Source organism: Phasianus colchicus, chromosome 31, assembly GCF_987193195.1.
Source record: "Phasianus colchicus chromosome 31, bPhaCol1.hap1.1, whole genome shotgun sequence".
Lineage (NCBI taxonomy): Eukaryota > Metazoa > Chordata > Aves > Galliformes > Phasianidae > Phasianus > Phasianus colchicus.
Genome location: NC_143466.1, coordinates 1,530,642 through 1,545,512, shown reverse-complemented (window position 1 = coordinate 1,545,512; position 14,871 = coordinate 1,530,642). Strand labels below are relative to the sequence as shown.

Here is a 14,871-nt window from a genome sequence, read left to right as displayed (position 1 = left end):
AGCAGCTCAACGCCAACCCCTGTCCCCACTGCCGTCTCCAAGCTGCTCCTGCCTCATGGCACCAATGGTGCTGGTCCTCATCCTGGGTGAGTGACAATGGGGACGTGGTGCCACAGGGGTTGGTGGCCCAGTGTGGGACCAGGACTTTGTCCCTTGCAGGTTGGTGGCTGGTGGCAGGAAGCAGGGCACAGCTGTGTGAGTATGGGGATAAGAGGAGAATGGGGAGAGAGGGAGGGGAGCGTGGTCAGGGGGCCATCAGAGGGGCAGAGGAGGGTGTGCATGGACAAGGCTGACTGCTGTCCACTGTCCTAGTGCCCCAACCCTCCCTGTCACTGCACCCCAGCCAGGGGGTGTCCCTGGGGGACAATGTCACCCTGCGCTGCCACCTGCCCCAGTCAGCTGCACAAGTTGAGCTCTACACGGAAGGATACTGGTGGTATGTAAAGCAGGCAGACATGGACATGGTACAGGACACGACTGAATTCCTCTTGGTTAGTGTAGAGAGGAAAGATGCAGTGAAATATCATTGCCGGTACCGTGTTTTGGAGCCACCAGGGACATCGGAGAAGAGTGACGCCGTGGAGCTGGTGGTGACAGGTGAGGACACTGGGGACAGTGATTGGCCCTGAGCTGACCCAACAGGGCCACGTCCCATTGCTGTCTCCCCTTTGAACACAGATCCCAAATTGCCCCCACCCAGTATTTCCATGAGCTCTGGGAGTAAAGTGGGAACAGGGACCAATGTCACCATCTGGTGCAGCAACCAGGAGAACAGGGGCACCATCTTCCTGCACAAGGATGGGCACTCAGCCCCTATCCAGCTCCAGGACCCCAGTGGTGGGGGCACGGCCACCTTCACCCTCTTTGGGGTGACACAAGCTGACTCTGGCACCTATAGGTGCTCCTACCGCTTTGGAGGCTTCTACCTTCTTTCCTCACCCCTTGGGGACAGCGTGACACTGGAGGTGACACGCGCACTTGCACTCCCAGGTAGGTCTGAGCCCCCATGTCGGTGTCCCTGGTGCCACTCCTTTCTGGCAGAATCTCTGCATCCCATCCCCATGGAGGTGATGTCCGGGGATGGGGACATGCACACTGCTGGACCCCACAGGTGATGAGAGGAGGTCCCATGGGAACCTGGTGATGGCAGTGGCGAGGGGCTGCGCTGCTGCCCTCGTCTTTGGCCTTGGCCTCTACTTTGTCCTCGATGCCTGCAGCCTCTGGATACGAAGAGATGACAGCCCTGGCGGGGAAGACAACTGAATCACTTTGGCACTCGAAAGAGCAGCTTTAGATCGCACCCAAGTATGCTCTGTTTCCTCTTGCACAGTTCATATACCCCCCAATCTCCCTCCCATACCTTTCAATACCTATACCTCCCTCCAGCTGTGTCCTTCCTCATCTTCCATCCCCTATAGGTGGATCAATCCCCTTAACTTTCCCCTCCCTCCACTTCCATGCACTACTGATCCCCCCTGTATTCTTTGGCACCCTCCATAACCCCCATCCCTCTCCCCTCCCCATTTTGATACGGATGCCCCCTCATCCAGGATGTCTGAAGCCATTCACTTCCAGGACAATGTCTGAGACATCGAATCCATAAACTGAACTTGCCCCCTGGGAACTCCTCCAAACCCCACTCTGAACTCCAAATCCTGTCCCTATGGACCCCGAGAGACTCTCAGCCTCATACGGCTTTCTTTGTCCCATGTGCCTCCCCAAATCCAGCCCATGGGAAAACCAAATTCTATATTGCAGGAACTCTAGATGTAATCCACCAGCCTCTCCGGTCTTCTTCCAGCCCTATACAAACCCAGACACTATAGGCACCCCCAGATCTGAGCAAATACCACCCATGTAGTCCGCAGTGAGCTAAAAGTCCCAGAGAATCACCAAACTTACTGAACAGCCCCAGGTCCCAATGGCACTCCAAGCCATAGAGAAACCCCCAAATGCCATGCATAGGAATGCCAGTATCTCACCTACGGAGTCCTCAAATTTAAGCCTCCCCATATCTCTTAGCCCTAAACACTTATCAGAACTCTTATCAGGCACCCTCAATCCATAGTGAGACACCCCAAACACATGCTTAAATTCCCAAAACTAAGCAATTCCAGACTCCCAAGCCCAGCCCCACTGTTAACCAGTCTTAGCCACCAGAATCCCAAATACCCCCAGCCTAACATCCCCAAATCCTTACCAGTGTACTCCACGCCCCTCACGATGACACCAAATCCTCAACTCTAAATGCTCAATTCTAAACCCCAAACCCTACCTTCTACTCCTCAGATCTGTGAACACACACTGGGACTGCAAATCCTTTCGAAGTCGGAGCATTGGTCAAAGAGTGGTGGGCAGCTGTGTTGAGCACCACTAATTCTGTAAGCATAAAAATGTTATTACTCTGAGGGCTGCCCTGCAATTCTGGATGCTTCTGCCCGTTTGTCTGCAGCGAGTGCTCGTGTGACAGCGGCCATGGATGCCATGTGCTCCTTGTGCTCAGCAGTGCCATCACTCTGGCACTGCAGGACCCTCACCGCGGGAACTCCTCACACGGGCACTCTCTGCTCCACAGAATTACCATCAAACAACAAAACGCATTTGCTGACATTTTCGGTGTGCTTGCTACCTCTCCAACACTTGCCATAACAAGGCTCTTGCCAGAACAACAGAGGCTGCAAAGCACCAGATGCTGTGAGATAACCGCACAGCCTGTGTGTGTCCACCAATGGCACTGCTTCACCGCAAGAACATTTCTGGCACACACACATTTCTGAGAAATGTTGTCATTGTGAACTCACTTCTTTACAACCTTGCGATGCTGCAGCTGCCAACCAACAGACAGGAAGGGATGCCCAGAGAAGCTGCATTTTGTGCTGTCTCCTTTTTGCCAGTTGGAGACTTCAGCCATTGGATGAGCACTCCCATCCCCCCTTCTGCTCCGGCACTTAAACTCCTCAAAACGGACCATGATTGCTTTTCTCCATCTCTCTCTCTTACATTCTTTCTGTCCTACTCTCCATTTTCTCTCTTTTCTTTCTTTTTCTCTCTCTTGCTCATTTTCCTCCCTGTCATCTTTTACTCTTCTTCTGCAGCAGCCAGAACCTACATTTCCCTGGAAGCAGCAGATCAAGCAATAACACCACTGTCCAAGGATCCCTGATCCGTATCACTCAATAATTGTTCCTAGGAAGTCCCCTAATTTTGTTGCAGGGCAGCTGATTGGTTGCTGCTGGAAAGTTCAATAAATGCTCTTCTGTTGCTCCTCTGAGTCCCTGTCTGACTCTGTTGCCCTGGAGACCGCAGGAAAGCACGGACTGCACTCTTGGAGAACTGTGCAGAGAGTCTGGCATCCCTTGGGGGACAACATTCCAGGGCACACACTCACAGCCCTTTGGGGTCAGTGTGTGACTCCCCAGTGTTGACAGGCGTCTGGGGCACCTCAAGAGGCAGAGTGTGCAGTGAACACTTCTCCACTTGTCCCACTACAAAAAGACACCACAGCGTCACCACTGCTAAGGGCTCACATTGCCACATCAGGAGCTGACATCACATCATCCTGTGCCCTGGGGGAAACTGAAAGTAACTCTCTGGCCACTCCCTGACCCCACTGCAGTCTTATGGTCCCCAAGCTGCTCCTGCCTCATGGCACCAATGGCGCTGGTCCTCATCCTGGGTGAGTGACAATGGGGACGTGGTGCCACGGGGGTTGGTGGCCCTGTGTGGGACCAGGACCGTGTTCCTTGCAGGTTGGTGGCTGGTGGCAGGAAGCAGAGCACAGGAACGTGAGTATGGGGACAGGGGGAGAATGGGGCCAGAGGGAGGGGAGCGTGGTCAGAGGAACATGAGAGGGGCAGAGGAAGGTGTGCAGGGACAAGGCTGACTGCTGTCCCCTGTCCTAGTGCCCAGACCCTCCCTATCGCTGCACCCCAGCCAGGGGGTGTCCCTGGGGGACAATGTCACCCTGCAATGCCACCTGCCCCAGCCGGCTGCACGAGTTGAGCTCTACAAGGAAGAGAATTCGGGACTTAAAAAGCAAGCACACATGGACATGGTACAGGACATGGCTGAGTTCCCCTTGATTAGTGTAAAGGGAGAAGATGCAGTGAGATATCAGTGCCAGTACTCGGTGCTGGAGCCACCAGAGACATCGGAGAAGAGTGAACCCATGGAGCTGGTGGTGACAGGTGAGGGCACTGGGGAAAGCAGATGGCCTTGGGCTGTTCCCTCAGAGCTGTGTTCCATCCCTGTCTCCTCTCTGCACTCAGATCCTAAGTATCCCCCAGCCAACATTTCCCTGATCCCCAAGGAACGTGTGGAGACGGGGACCAATGTCACCATCCAGTGCAGCAACAAGGAGTATGGGGGCACCATCTTCCTGCACAAGGATGGGCACTCAGCCCCTCTCCAGCACCAAAAACCCAACGGTGAGGGCACAGCCACCTTCACCCTCTTTGCAGTGACCCCAGCTGACTCTGGCACCTATAGGTGCTCCTACCGCGTTGGGGGCTCTTACCATCTGTCCTCATGCCTCGGTGATAATGTGACCCTGGAAGTGATTGCCAGATCTGCATATCCAGGTAGGTCTGAGCAACTCTTTCCATGCTCCACTTCTCAGCTGTGGGTGACCCTGTCTCTGCATCCCACTTCCATTGAGAAAGGGGCTGGGTACAGGGACAGCTCAAACACTTTGACACCACAGGGGACAATAGGGGTCCCAGCTTGAACCCGGTGGCAGCGGTGGCTGGGAGTTGTGCTGCTGTGATTGTCATCATCCTCATCCTCATAGTCTCATTCCTCCTTGCTGCCCAGAGAAGACGAATACAGAGAGATGAGAGCTCTGGTGGGGAGGGGTTAAATGGCTTTGATCCCCCATAAATCCACTATAAATCCCCACAGGTGTTGATTGGTGCCCCCGTAACACACCCCCTCTCCCCTTCTATTTATGACTCAGGTGCCACCAGAAGCCCCGAGGCCGTGCAGTTCCAGGTCAGTGTCTGGGTCAGGGGACCCCTAACCCCAATCTGCCCCATTACCCCTGCCCCAGACCTCACCTGGGAAACCCAAACCCTTCCTGTGGGGACTGCAAAGAACCCCCTGCATTTTATGGCTCCCCATGACATTGTGTGCACCCTCCAATCCAGCCCATGGGGGCCTCCAAATCTCCACCATTGGGATGCCCCAAATCCCAAACTGAAGCCCCCTGGGATGCTCCAAGCCTTAAACACCCTCAGACTCTATGGGCAACCCCAAAACATAGTGGGACCCCCAAACACCACCCACAGGGAATCCCAGTGTCACACCCACAGCTTCCCAAAATCTACAGCACCCCAGACTTCGTACCCCACCTCTCGCACAGCCCCCACACGTTACACAGTGCCATCATCCCCTCAGGCTTGTTGGGATCCCATGCTCACACTGCTGTCCCTGTGTCCCCAGGTGTCCCCCGCTGACAGCCAGGCTCTGACCTACACCGAGCTGCAAGTTCTGACCCCCAGCACCCACCCCCCCGGCTCTTCTACAACCCCTGACTCCCCCATTATCTACGCCGAGGTGGGCACTGGGGGACCCCGCTGATGCCCCCACCTGTGGACACAAAGACGTGGATGCTGTGTGCACACATCAAGTGTGCACAGTGCTGGTGTGCTCTGTGTGCTCACCATCACCTGTGAATTACATCCATGTACCTGTGCATGTGAACTCGTGGCTGTGGATTAAACGTGTGTGCACCATCCCACGTGCACAACAGGTGTCCAAACACACGTGTGGGACACACTGAAGTCTGTGCCTCTGTGTGTGTCTGTGCGATGCTGTGTGTGTGCACCAACAGCTGGACACAGTGCTGCTCATGTGTGTCCTTAGCATGTGCTCCCTGCGTCAGCACTCACCAGCCAAAGACTGGGACTAAGGATTGTGGGCTGAGGGGTCCACAAATTGTAGATTTTGCATTTGCATGGGCTGGATACAGGTGGTGCACATAAATGTCATGGTATGAGTCCAGGGCTAGGGTCATTTATGGGCCTCATGGGAAGGATGTGGGTCTCCATCGTGATGTTTTCTGTGCACCCCAAGGTGTGAACTGGGATGTGGGATCCACTGACTGACCCAGGATGAGGGCCAGCGCCATTGGTGCCATGAGGCAGGAGCAGATTGGGGACAGCAAGACTGCAGCCGAGAAAGAAAGTGGCCGGAGAGCTGCTTTTAGTTTCCACCGGGGTGCAGGATGATGTGATGTCAGCTCCTGATTTGGCACATCTGTGGTGCACATCTGTGTTAGGACAAGTGGACAGGTGTTCACTGCACTCTGAGCCTGTTGAGGTGCCCCACACACGCTGTCAACACTGGGGTGTCACACACTGACCCCAAAGGGCTGTGAGTCTGTTCCCTGGCATGCTGTCCCCCAGGGGATGCCAGGCTCTCTGCACAGTTCTCCAAGAGTGCTGTCCGTGCTTTCCTGGGGTCTCCAGGGCAACAGAGTCAGACAGTGACTCAGAGGAGCAACAGAAGACCATTTATTGAACTTTCCAGCAGCAACCAATCAGCTGCCCTGCAATAAAATTAGGGGACTTCCAAGTAAAAATTATGGAGCGATACGGATAAAGGATAATTGGACAGTGGTGTTATTGCCTGATTTGCTTGTTACAGAGAAATCCACATTTAGGCTGCAGCAGAAGAGAAAAAGATGACAGGGAGGATAATGAGGAAGAGAGAGAAGAAGAAAGAAAGGAGAGAAAATGGAGAGAAGCAGAGAAAGAACATAAGAGAGAAAGATGGGGGGGGGGGGGAAAGCAATTGTGGTCCATTTTGAGGAGCTGGACCTGCAGTGCTGGAGCAGAAGGGGGGATGGGAGTGCTCATCCAATGGATGAAATCTCCAACTGGCAAAACGGAGAGAGCACAAAATGCAGCTTCTCTGGGCATCCCTTTCTGTCTGCTGGTTGGCAGCTGCAGCATTGCAAGGTTGTGAAGAAATGTTTAGAAGAAACTTGTGAAGAGTTTACACTAACAGGTTTGTCCAAAATGTGTTTGTGCCAGAAATGTTCTTGCGGTGAAGCAGTGCCACTGGTGGACACACAAAGGCTGTGCGGTTATCTCACAGCATCTGGTGCTTTGCAGCCTCTGTTGTTCTGGCAAGTGCCTTGTTATGGCAAGTGTTGGAGAGGTAGCAAGCACACCGAAAATGTCAGCAAATGTGTTTTGTTGTTTGATGGTAATTCTGTGGAGCAGAGAGTGCCCGTGTGAGGAGTTCCCGCGGTGAGGGTCCTGCAGTGCCAGAGTGATGGCACTGCTGAGCACAAGGAGCACATGGCATCCATGGCCGCTGTCACACGAGCACACGCTGCAGACAAACGGGCAGAAGCATCCAGAAGCCCAGGGGGAGAGGGGGGTGGTTGAAGATATAAATGCAGAACACACAGGTGATGATAAAATCTATTTACTAAGACTTAGGAGAGAAATATTATGAGGTTTAAGGGGGATCAGGAAAGATTTGGCGGTTAGAGTGGAGAATTCAGGGATTTGGTGGGTCTGGGAATGAGATAATGTGCATAGGTGAGGATTTGGGGATGTCAGATATCTCGGGATTTGGGGATGAAAGGGTGGGATCACTATGCCATGGAGCTCCAAGCAGGGAATTTGGGGTGTGTCCCTTTCAGAGCTCCTTAAAAATGAGGCACCGCGGGTGTGGGGGTATCAGCGGGGGTCCCCCAGTATCCACATGGGTGTGGATAATGGGGAGCTGAGTGGTGGCAGCTGCCCTGGGTGGCCGGGGGACCAGGGGTCACAGCATGAATCTTGGTGTAGGTCAGACGCTCACTGTCACTGGGGGGCACCTGGAGACACAGGGGAGCAGCGGGGTGCCACCATGGGGTCTGCAACAGGCTTTGGAGGGGGATTGATGCTGCTGGTATTTGGGAGTGGTGTTCAAGAGGGTGGGTGTGGAGTTGTGCTGTCCTTCTATTTGAGGATCCCAAGGGGGATGTTTGGGGGTCCTGCTGTGGTTTGGGTGTGCTCAAATGGTCTGAGAGTGTTTAGGGATTGTGGGATCGCAGGGGATTAGATTTGTCATCCCTGTGGGTTATACTTTGGGGTTCCATATGTGCAGCTTTTGAGGGTTCCCCTTAATCGGTTTGTGAGAGCTTTTTGGGGTCTGGGACATGTTTAGAGTCTGGACAGCTTTAATGAGTGTGAAGGCTGAGATTTGGAGTCTGGCTTCAGCTCAACATGCTGAATGCGTGTCCCCCATGAGCTGGATTTGGGAGATTAGCTATCAAGTTATGGTAAGCCATATGGGGTTGGTGGTCCTTTGGGGAAATTATGAGCAGGGTTTGGTGAGGCCCCAAGGGGAATGCTGGGATTTGTGTCCCCTGACCCAGACACTTACCTGGAACTGCACGGCCTCTGCATTCAGGGGGGCTTCTGTGTCAGCAACTGGAGAAGGTGGGAGTTATGGGGAGGTCATGAACCATGCTCAAGGAGCCCTGAAGGGAATCTATAGGGGCAGGCAAGGGCCACCTGGGAGGAACTATATGGGATAGAAGTGCAGGCATAGAAGACTGGGGGAATCAGGAGGGGATGGTAGACATTTAAAAGCTTCCTCACCACAGTTCAATTTCTCTGTATCCAGAGGCTGCGGGCATCGATGATGAAGAAAACTGCAAGGCCAACGACGAGTGCAGCCACAAAGCCCCTCAGCAGTGCCAGCACCAGATTGGCACGGGACTGCTCCTCAGCACCTGTGGCGTCCGGGTGTTTGGGTGTCTCTACTGCCAGCCACAAGCCCTATTCAGCCCGGATGCAGCAACACAGCCTCAACCATCTGTGGCAGGGGGTGCACACAAATGGGGTGCTCAGACTTACCTGGGGGTGCAGGTGTGGGTGTCACCTCCAGAGTCACGTTATTGCCAAGGGGTGAGGACAGAAAGGGGTAAGCCCAGGGGCGGTAGGAGCACCTGTAGGTGCCGCTGTCAGCTGGGGTCACCCCAAAGATGGTGAAGGTGGCTGTGCCCACCACATCGAGGTCCTGGCGTTGGATGGGGGCTGAGCACCCATCCTTGTGCAGGAGGAAGGCGGCCCCATAGTCCTTGTTCCAGCACTGGATGGTGACATTGGTCCCCATCTCCACACATTCCTCAGGGCTCAGGGAAATGCTGGGTGGGGGGAAACTGCGATCTGCATGAGGGAAGGGACAGCAGTGGGACACGGTCCTGTTGGGAGCAAGCAGAGCCATCTGCTGTCCCCAGTGCCCTCACCTGTCAGCACCAGCTCCACGGGATCACTCTTCTCTGAGTCCTCTGCTGACCAAGACAACTGGTATCTGATATCTGACAAAAATATCTACCTGCGTGCTCCCGATTTGTGTTCAAGAAGAAGAAGTCTGCAGTGTCCTGCTTCTTGTACTTGTAATTGCGGTATGTTTGATGCCCTTCCTGGTACAGCCGGACCCAGGCAGCCAGCTGGGGCAGGTGGCAGCGCAGGGTGACATTTTCCCCCAGGGACACCCCCTGGCTGGGGTGCAGTGACAGGGAGGGTCGGAGCACTAGGACAGGGGACAGCAGTCAGCCTTGTCCCTGCACACCCCCCTGTGTACCTCTGCTGGCACCCTGACAATGCTCCCCTCCCTCTCTCCCCATGCTCCCCCCATCTCCATACTCACGATGCTGTGCTCTGCTCGCTGCCACCAGCCACCAACCTGCAATGGACACGGTTCTGGTTCCACACAGGGCCTCCAACCCCCTTGGCATCACATCCCCATTGTCACACACCGAGAATGAGGGCCAGTGCCATTGGTGTCATGAGGCAGGAGCAGCTTGGAGACAGTGAGACTGCAGTGGGGACAGGGAGTGGCGTTGGGCTGCTGCCAGTTCCTCTTTTGGACAGGATGGTGTGATGTTGCCAACTGATGTGGCAATCACAGCCCAAACGGGAAGTGGCACGTTGGGGTCCCCAGAAATGTTGTACACATGGAGCTGTGCAAATAGTCCCCGCTGGTTTGTCCTTTGCAGTTTGTCCGGGCTTGGGTGTCACACACAGAGTTCTGCCAGCACGTGGTCCTGCACTTTTCCCCCCATGGAATCCCAAACACAGGACATGGCTCCAAAGGGGTGTCCCCCATGGGATGTCACATGTGGTCCCCAACACTTCCAGCTGGCTGTCCCTACGCACTTCAGGTACCACACTCCGTCCCCACTGTGCTTTCCTCCACCATCCCCACTGGGGGCAGTAGCAGGGACCTTTGGGGATGCAGTGGCACCATGCAGGCATAGGATGTGCTATGGGCACACAGGCACAGTGGAGCACACGTGTGGCACAGACATGGATCAACTCTAAGGAAATGTTTTGGCAGAGAAGGAGCACACGTGTTACACCAATGTGGTGCGTACCTGCTAAGGACACACTTGTGCATTCCTGTGGTCACACACAGGTTTACAGACATGATCTCACACACAGATACACAAAGGCATGGCGTTACACAAGCAGTACATCTGTGTGTACATCTATGCAGTATATTTGCAAAACACAATTGTTCACCTCTACTCATTGATTCCCAACCCATCCCCGAGCTGCACCCGCTCACCCCATGCAGCTCTCCTCAGAGTTCCATTTCTCACCCGATGCCATATGGTGTGGGAGATGCCTTTGGCACTGCAGGTCAGCTGTCCTGGTTCGGTCCCCTCTCAGCTCCTGGTGCCCCCCGGCCCCTCGCTGGCAGCACAAGGCAAGAAGCTGAGAAACGGAACCACTCTCAGCTCTGTGCAGCACTGCTCAGCATCAGCTGAACCACCTCTGTGCCATCAGCACTGCTTTTCTGAAGCCAAAACTCACGGGACACAAGGAAGCAAATCAGCTTTATCCCAGCTGAAACCAGGACAATACCCCGCCATGTTCCATACAGCTTACATCAGGCTCAGGTCCCACTGTTTCCCATGCAGCCTAATTAACCACCATCTCCTATCCTGTGTTTCAGTACACATACACACACAGCATTTCCGCGGTCCCTTGGTCATCCCTGTGAAGTGTTGGTGGAGCTCATTGAGTCCATGGCTTTGGGCTCCATCAGCAGCGCATGGTGCGCTTGGTGGCTGTGACTCGTGGTGTTCACCAGGGGTCGGTGCTGGATCTGGTGCTGTTCAACATCTCCATCAGTGACCTGGACAAAGGGATGGAGTCCACCCTCAGCAGGTTTGCAGGTGGCACAAAGCTGGGAGGAGTGGCTGACACACCAGAGCTCCATGCTGCCATTCTGCACCATTGGGTTGTGCTCTCTTGAGTGGTGTGCAGTGACTGGACGAGGGGCAGCGGGCACAAACTGGAGCTCAGGAAGTTGCATCAAATCATGAGGAAGAACTGCTATGCTGTGCGGGAGACAGAGCACTGAAACAGGCTGCACAGAGAGGTGGTGGGTTCTCCTTCACTGCAGATAATTAAAACCCACCCGGATGCTTTCCTGTGCAACCAACAGCAGGGAAACAAGTTGAGCAGAGAGGTTGGATTTGGTGAACTCCAGAGGTCACTTCCAACCCCATGCCTGTGGGATTCAGTGCTATGACCTGGCTGAGAATCTGGGCTAACCACAGGGCCTGTGGCAGGGGTTGGATCAGCCAGTGTTTGATGGAGGGATTTAAAAATGTCCATCAACACTTGGCACTCCTGTGGAGCAGAGAGTGCCCGTGTGAGGAGTTCCCGCGGTGAGGGTCCTGCAGTGCCAGAGTGATGGCACTGCTGAGCACAAGGAGCACATGGCATCCATGGCCGCTGTCACACGAGCACACGCTGCAGACAAACGGGCAGAAGCATCCAGAATTGCAGGGCAGCCCTCAGAGGCGAGAAGCAGCGCCAGCGCAGTGAAGGGAACAGCCCTGAGAGCTGTGATGGATGGCACCGAGTGAAGGAACAGCTGAGCGCTGTGAGCAGCAGCTCTGAGGCTGCTGCACCGCTGAGAGCAGTTGTGTTGGAACACGCTCTGCTCACAGCTGTCGGGATCTCCACCCATACTATGAAAGGGTGCTGAAGGATTGGATGGCAAGGAAAGGATGCTGTGGTTAGAGATGAGCATTTAGGGGTTTGGTGTGATTGGGAAGCACTTGGGGGATCTGGCAAGGACTTGAGGGTGCTAGATGAGGTGAGATCTGGGAATCATTGAGAGGGAGCTCAAAACATTGAATTGGGTTCTCTGCCACACTGTGCATCCCAAAAATGAGACACGCTGGAGGGAGGCCTTGGTAGGGTCTGCCAGCGCTCACGTTAGCATTGGTAACTGGGGGCTGTGGAGTGGTGGGTCCCCCCATGAGGCGGCATCTCCTGGTTGGCACAGATCAGTCCCTCACTGTCACCAGGGGTCACTTGGAGACAGTGGAGAATGGCTGCGGAGCTCCTCTGTATGGAAGTGAGGAGGGACAGCTCTGTGCTAAGTGTGAGTGGTGATCGTAGTTGGTGTGTTTGGGACCTGGGGGGGCTTTGATTTGGGTTGTCATTGGTCCAAAACTCTCAAAAAGGGAGATCCTTTGTGAGGGTTTTTGGGGTCCCACTACATAGTTTGGGGCTGCTCACATTATCAGGGGGTTGATTAGGGCTGGGAGATGCCTAGGGTCTCCAAAAAAAAGTCCTCCAAAAAAACTTTGATCTGGGGCCTGGGGAGCTCTCCACAATGCAGATTTGGGCTTCCCCATGGTGAGGATCTGGGGCTGCGCATTAGTGTAGAGTAAGCTGTATGAGGAGGAGGGTGCAATTGGAGGATGGGGTGTCCACGGGGCAGGTTGGGATTTAGGATCCCTCACCTTTAGGTTTCCCTTACGTGAAAGTGCATGGCCTCGGGGATGTTTGTGCCAGCCCCTGTGTGAATACAGGAGGGGAAGAGGGTTGGGGTCATGGAGGGTGAAAGGGAAGTGATGCTTGTAGGGAATGTGGGGACATAGAGGGAATGGCAGGGGAGTCAGGTGATACTTGAATGAATTTCTAGGGGATCAGTAAGGGATGGACATCTGTGCACAAGATGACTGGGGTAATGTATGAGGGCTGGAAGGGGAAATAGAGGGATATGTGGGGGGATTTATAGGTGATGGAAGGGGAGCAGGGGACACTTGGGAGAATCGATAGGCAACCTATAGTGGATCGAATGGCACACCTGGTCCATTCTACAGGAGAAGGGAAGAGGAGGAAGGGGACAACTGGGGAGTTCTGTAGGACATCAAAACCATCTAAGACTTTCCCCACCAGGCCTCACATCTCTGTATCCAGTGCCAGCGGGCATCAATGACAAAGAAGATGCCGAGGCCAAAGAAGAGGGCAGCTGCGCAGCCCCTCACCACCGCCAGCACCAGGTTCCCATGGGACACCAACTCAGCACTGTGGGATGCAGGTATTTGGGTGTCTTCATCCCCAGCATCACCTGCAGAGGGATGGGATGTGATGACTCTGCCACCCATGGGTGACACTGGGGGCAACAAAATAAGGAGGCTTGAACCTACCTGGGGGTGTGGGTGTGGGAGTCACCTCCAGCGTCACGCTGTCCCCAAGGGGTGAGGACACAAAGGGGAAGTTCCTGCTGTGAGAGGAGCACCTGTAGGTGCCAGAGTCTGCCAGGGTCACTCCAAAGAGGAGGAAGGAGGCCGTGCCAGCACCATCAGGATCCTGGCGCTGGACAGGGGCTGAGCACCCATCCTTGTGCAGGAGGAGGGAGGTCCCGTTATCCTTGCTCCTACATTGGATGGTGACATTGGTCCTTGTCTCCACACACAGGGTGACGTTGCTCCCCATCTCCACGCATCCCTCCCGGCTCAGGGAAATGCTGGGTGGGGGTGAGTTGTAATCTGTGTGCAAAGAAGGGACAGCAATGAGACATAACCCTGTGGGCATCGACCAGGGCCACCCATTGTCCCCAACACTCTCACCTGTCAGCACCAGCTCCACGGGGTCACTCTTCTGCCATGCCCCCCATTCCTCTGACACCTGGTACTGGCACCGATATGTCCCCGCATGTTCCTTACTTGTGCTAACAAAGGAGAACTCTGCCGTGTTCTGTACCTGGTGCTTGTACATGCAGGAGAGGAATCGTTCTTCCTGGCAGAGCCGGACCCGGGAAGCTGGCTGGGGCAGGTGGCAGCGCAGGGTGACATTGTCCCCCAGGGACACCCCCTGGCTGGGGTGCAGCGACAGGGAGGGTCGGGGCACTAGGACAGGGGACAGCAGTCAGCCTTGTCCATGCACACCCTCCTCTGCCCCTCTGCTGGCCCCCAGACAATGCTCCCCTCCCCTCTCCCTGTTCTCCCCCCATCTCCATACTCACGATGCTGTGCCCTGCTCGCTGTCATCATCAGCCACCAACCTGCAAGGGACACGGTCCTGGTCGCACACAGGGCCACCAACCCCCATGGCACCACGTCCCCATTGTCACTCACCCAGGATGACGGCCAGTGCCATTGGTGCCATGAGGCAGGAGCAGCTTTGGGACAGAGAGACTGCAGCAGAGACCGGGAGTTTCAGGAGAAGCAAACTTATTTCCTCTTTGGGCACAGGATGGAGACATGAAGTCTCCACCTCATGTGATAAATATCCATAATGTCTGGTGGCACTTTTGGTTTCCCAGTGACAGACACAGAGCACTGCACACAGTCCCTGTTGCTGTGCTCCACACAAGCTCTTACCTCTCAAGTGTCACACTCAGACCACAAAGGGCTGCCAGCGCGTGGCCTTGCACTGTCCCCCATGGGATGCCAAACACAGCTCCCATGGCTCCAATGGAATATCCCACAAGGCGTGCCACATGCTGTCCCCAACACGTCCGGCCAGCTGTCACCATGGATCAGCAGCAGTGACCACCTGGGGACACAGTGACATCTGCACAGATGGGGAGTGCGCACACTGAGGGCACTGA

The 14,871-nt window shown here is 54.9% G+C and overlaps 3 protein-coding genes and 1 pseudogene across 4 annotated transcripts; 2 read left to right on the top strand and 2 right to left on the bottom strand.

Moving 5' to 3' along the window:
- The first annotated feature begins 11 nt into the window (after positions 1-11).
- LOC149914175 (T-cell-interacting, activating receptor on myeloid cells protein 1-like) lies at positions 12-3,256 on the top strand. Of its 2 annotated transcripts, XR_016460664.1 has the most exons (7): positions 12-86; positions 160-195; positions 313-597; positions 679-990; positions 1,112-1,305; positions 2,290-2,381; positions 2,576-3,256. XR_016460664.1 is itself a non-coding variant. In XM_090127863.1 (6 exons), the coding sequence occupies exons 1-5, from the start codon at positions 56-58 to the stop codon at positions 1,261-1,263; spliced, it is 816 nt and encodes a 271-aa protein (XP_089983989.1). In that variant the 5' UTR covers positions 12-55; the 3' UTR covers positions 1,264-1,305; positions 2,290-2,569. The 2 variants fall into 2 exon arrangements, 1 of the variants encoding a protein (XP_089983989.1); XM_090127863.1 differs by lacking the exon at positions 2,576-3,256 and having other exon boundaries at positions 2,290-2,569.
- A 350-nt stretch (positions 3,257-3,606) lies between these two features.
- Positions 3,607-5,760, top strand: LOC149914174 (natural cytotoxicity triggering receptor 1-like). Its single transcript, XM_090127927.1, has 7 exons — positions 3,607-3,676; positions 3,750-3,785; positions 3,903-4,187; positions 4,269-4,580; positions 4,703-4,843; positions 4,955-4,989; positions 5,440-5,760. Exons 1-7 carry the CDS (start codon positions 3,646-3,648, stop codon positions 5,575-5,577), a joined length of 978 nt encoding a protein of 325 aa, XP_089984053.1. The 5' UTR covers positions 3,607-3,645; the 3' UTR covers positions 5,578-5,760.
- A 1,231-nt stretch (positions 5,761-6,991) lies between these two features.
- LOC149914173 (platelet glycoprotein VI-like) lies at positions 6,992-10,197 on the bottom strand (annotated as a pseudogene).
- An 804-nt stretch (positions 10,198-11,001) lies between these two features.
- Positions 11,002-14,465, bottom strand: LOC149914172 (osteoclast-associated immunoglobulin-like receptor). The gene is made up of 7 exons (XM_090127533.1): positions 14,396-14,465; positions 14,284-14,322; positions 13,889-14,167; positions 13,466-13,807; positions 13,222-13,386; positions 12,793-12,830; positions 11,002-11,148 (listed from the first exon to the last, which is right to left on the bottom strand). The coding sequence occupies exons 1-7, from the start codon at positions 14,424-14,426 to the stop codon at positions 11,002-11,004; spliced, it is 1,041 nt and encodes a 346-aa protein (XP_089983659.1). The 5' UTR covers positions 14,427-14,465.
- Positions 14,466-14,871: the final 406 nt, after the last annotated feature.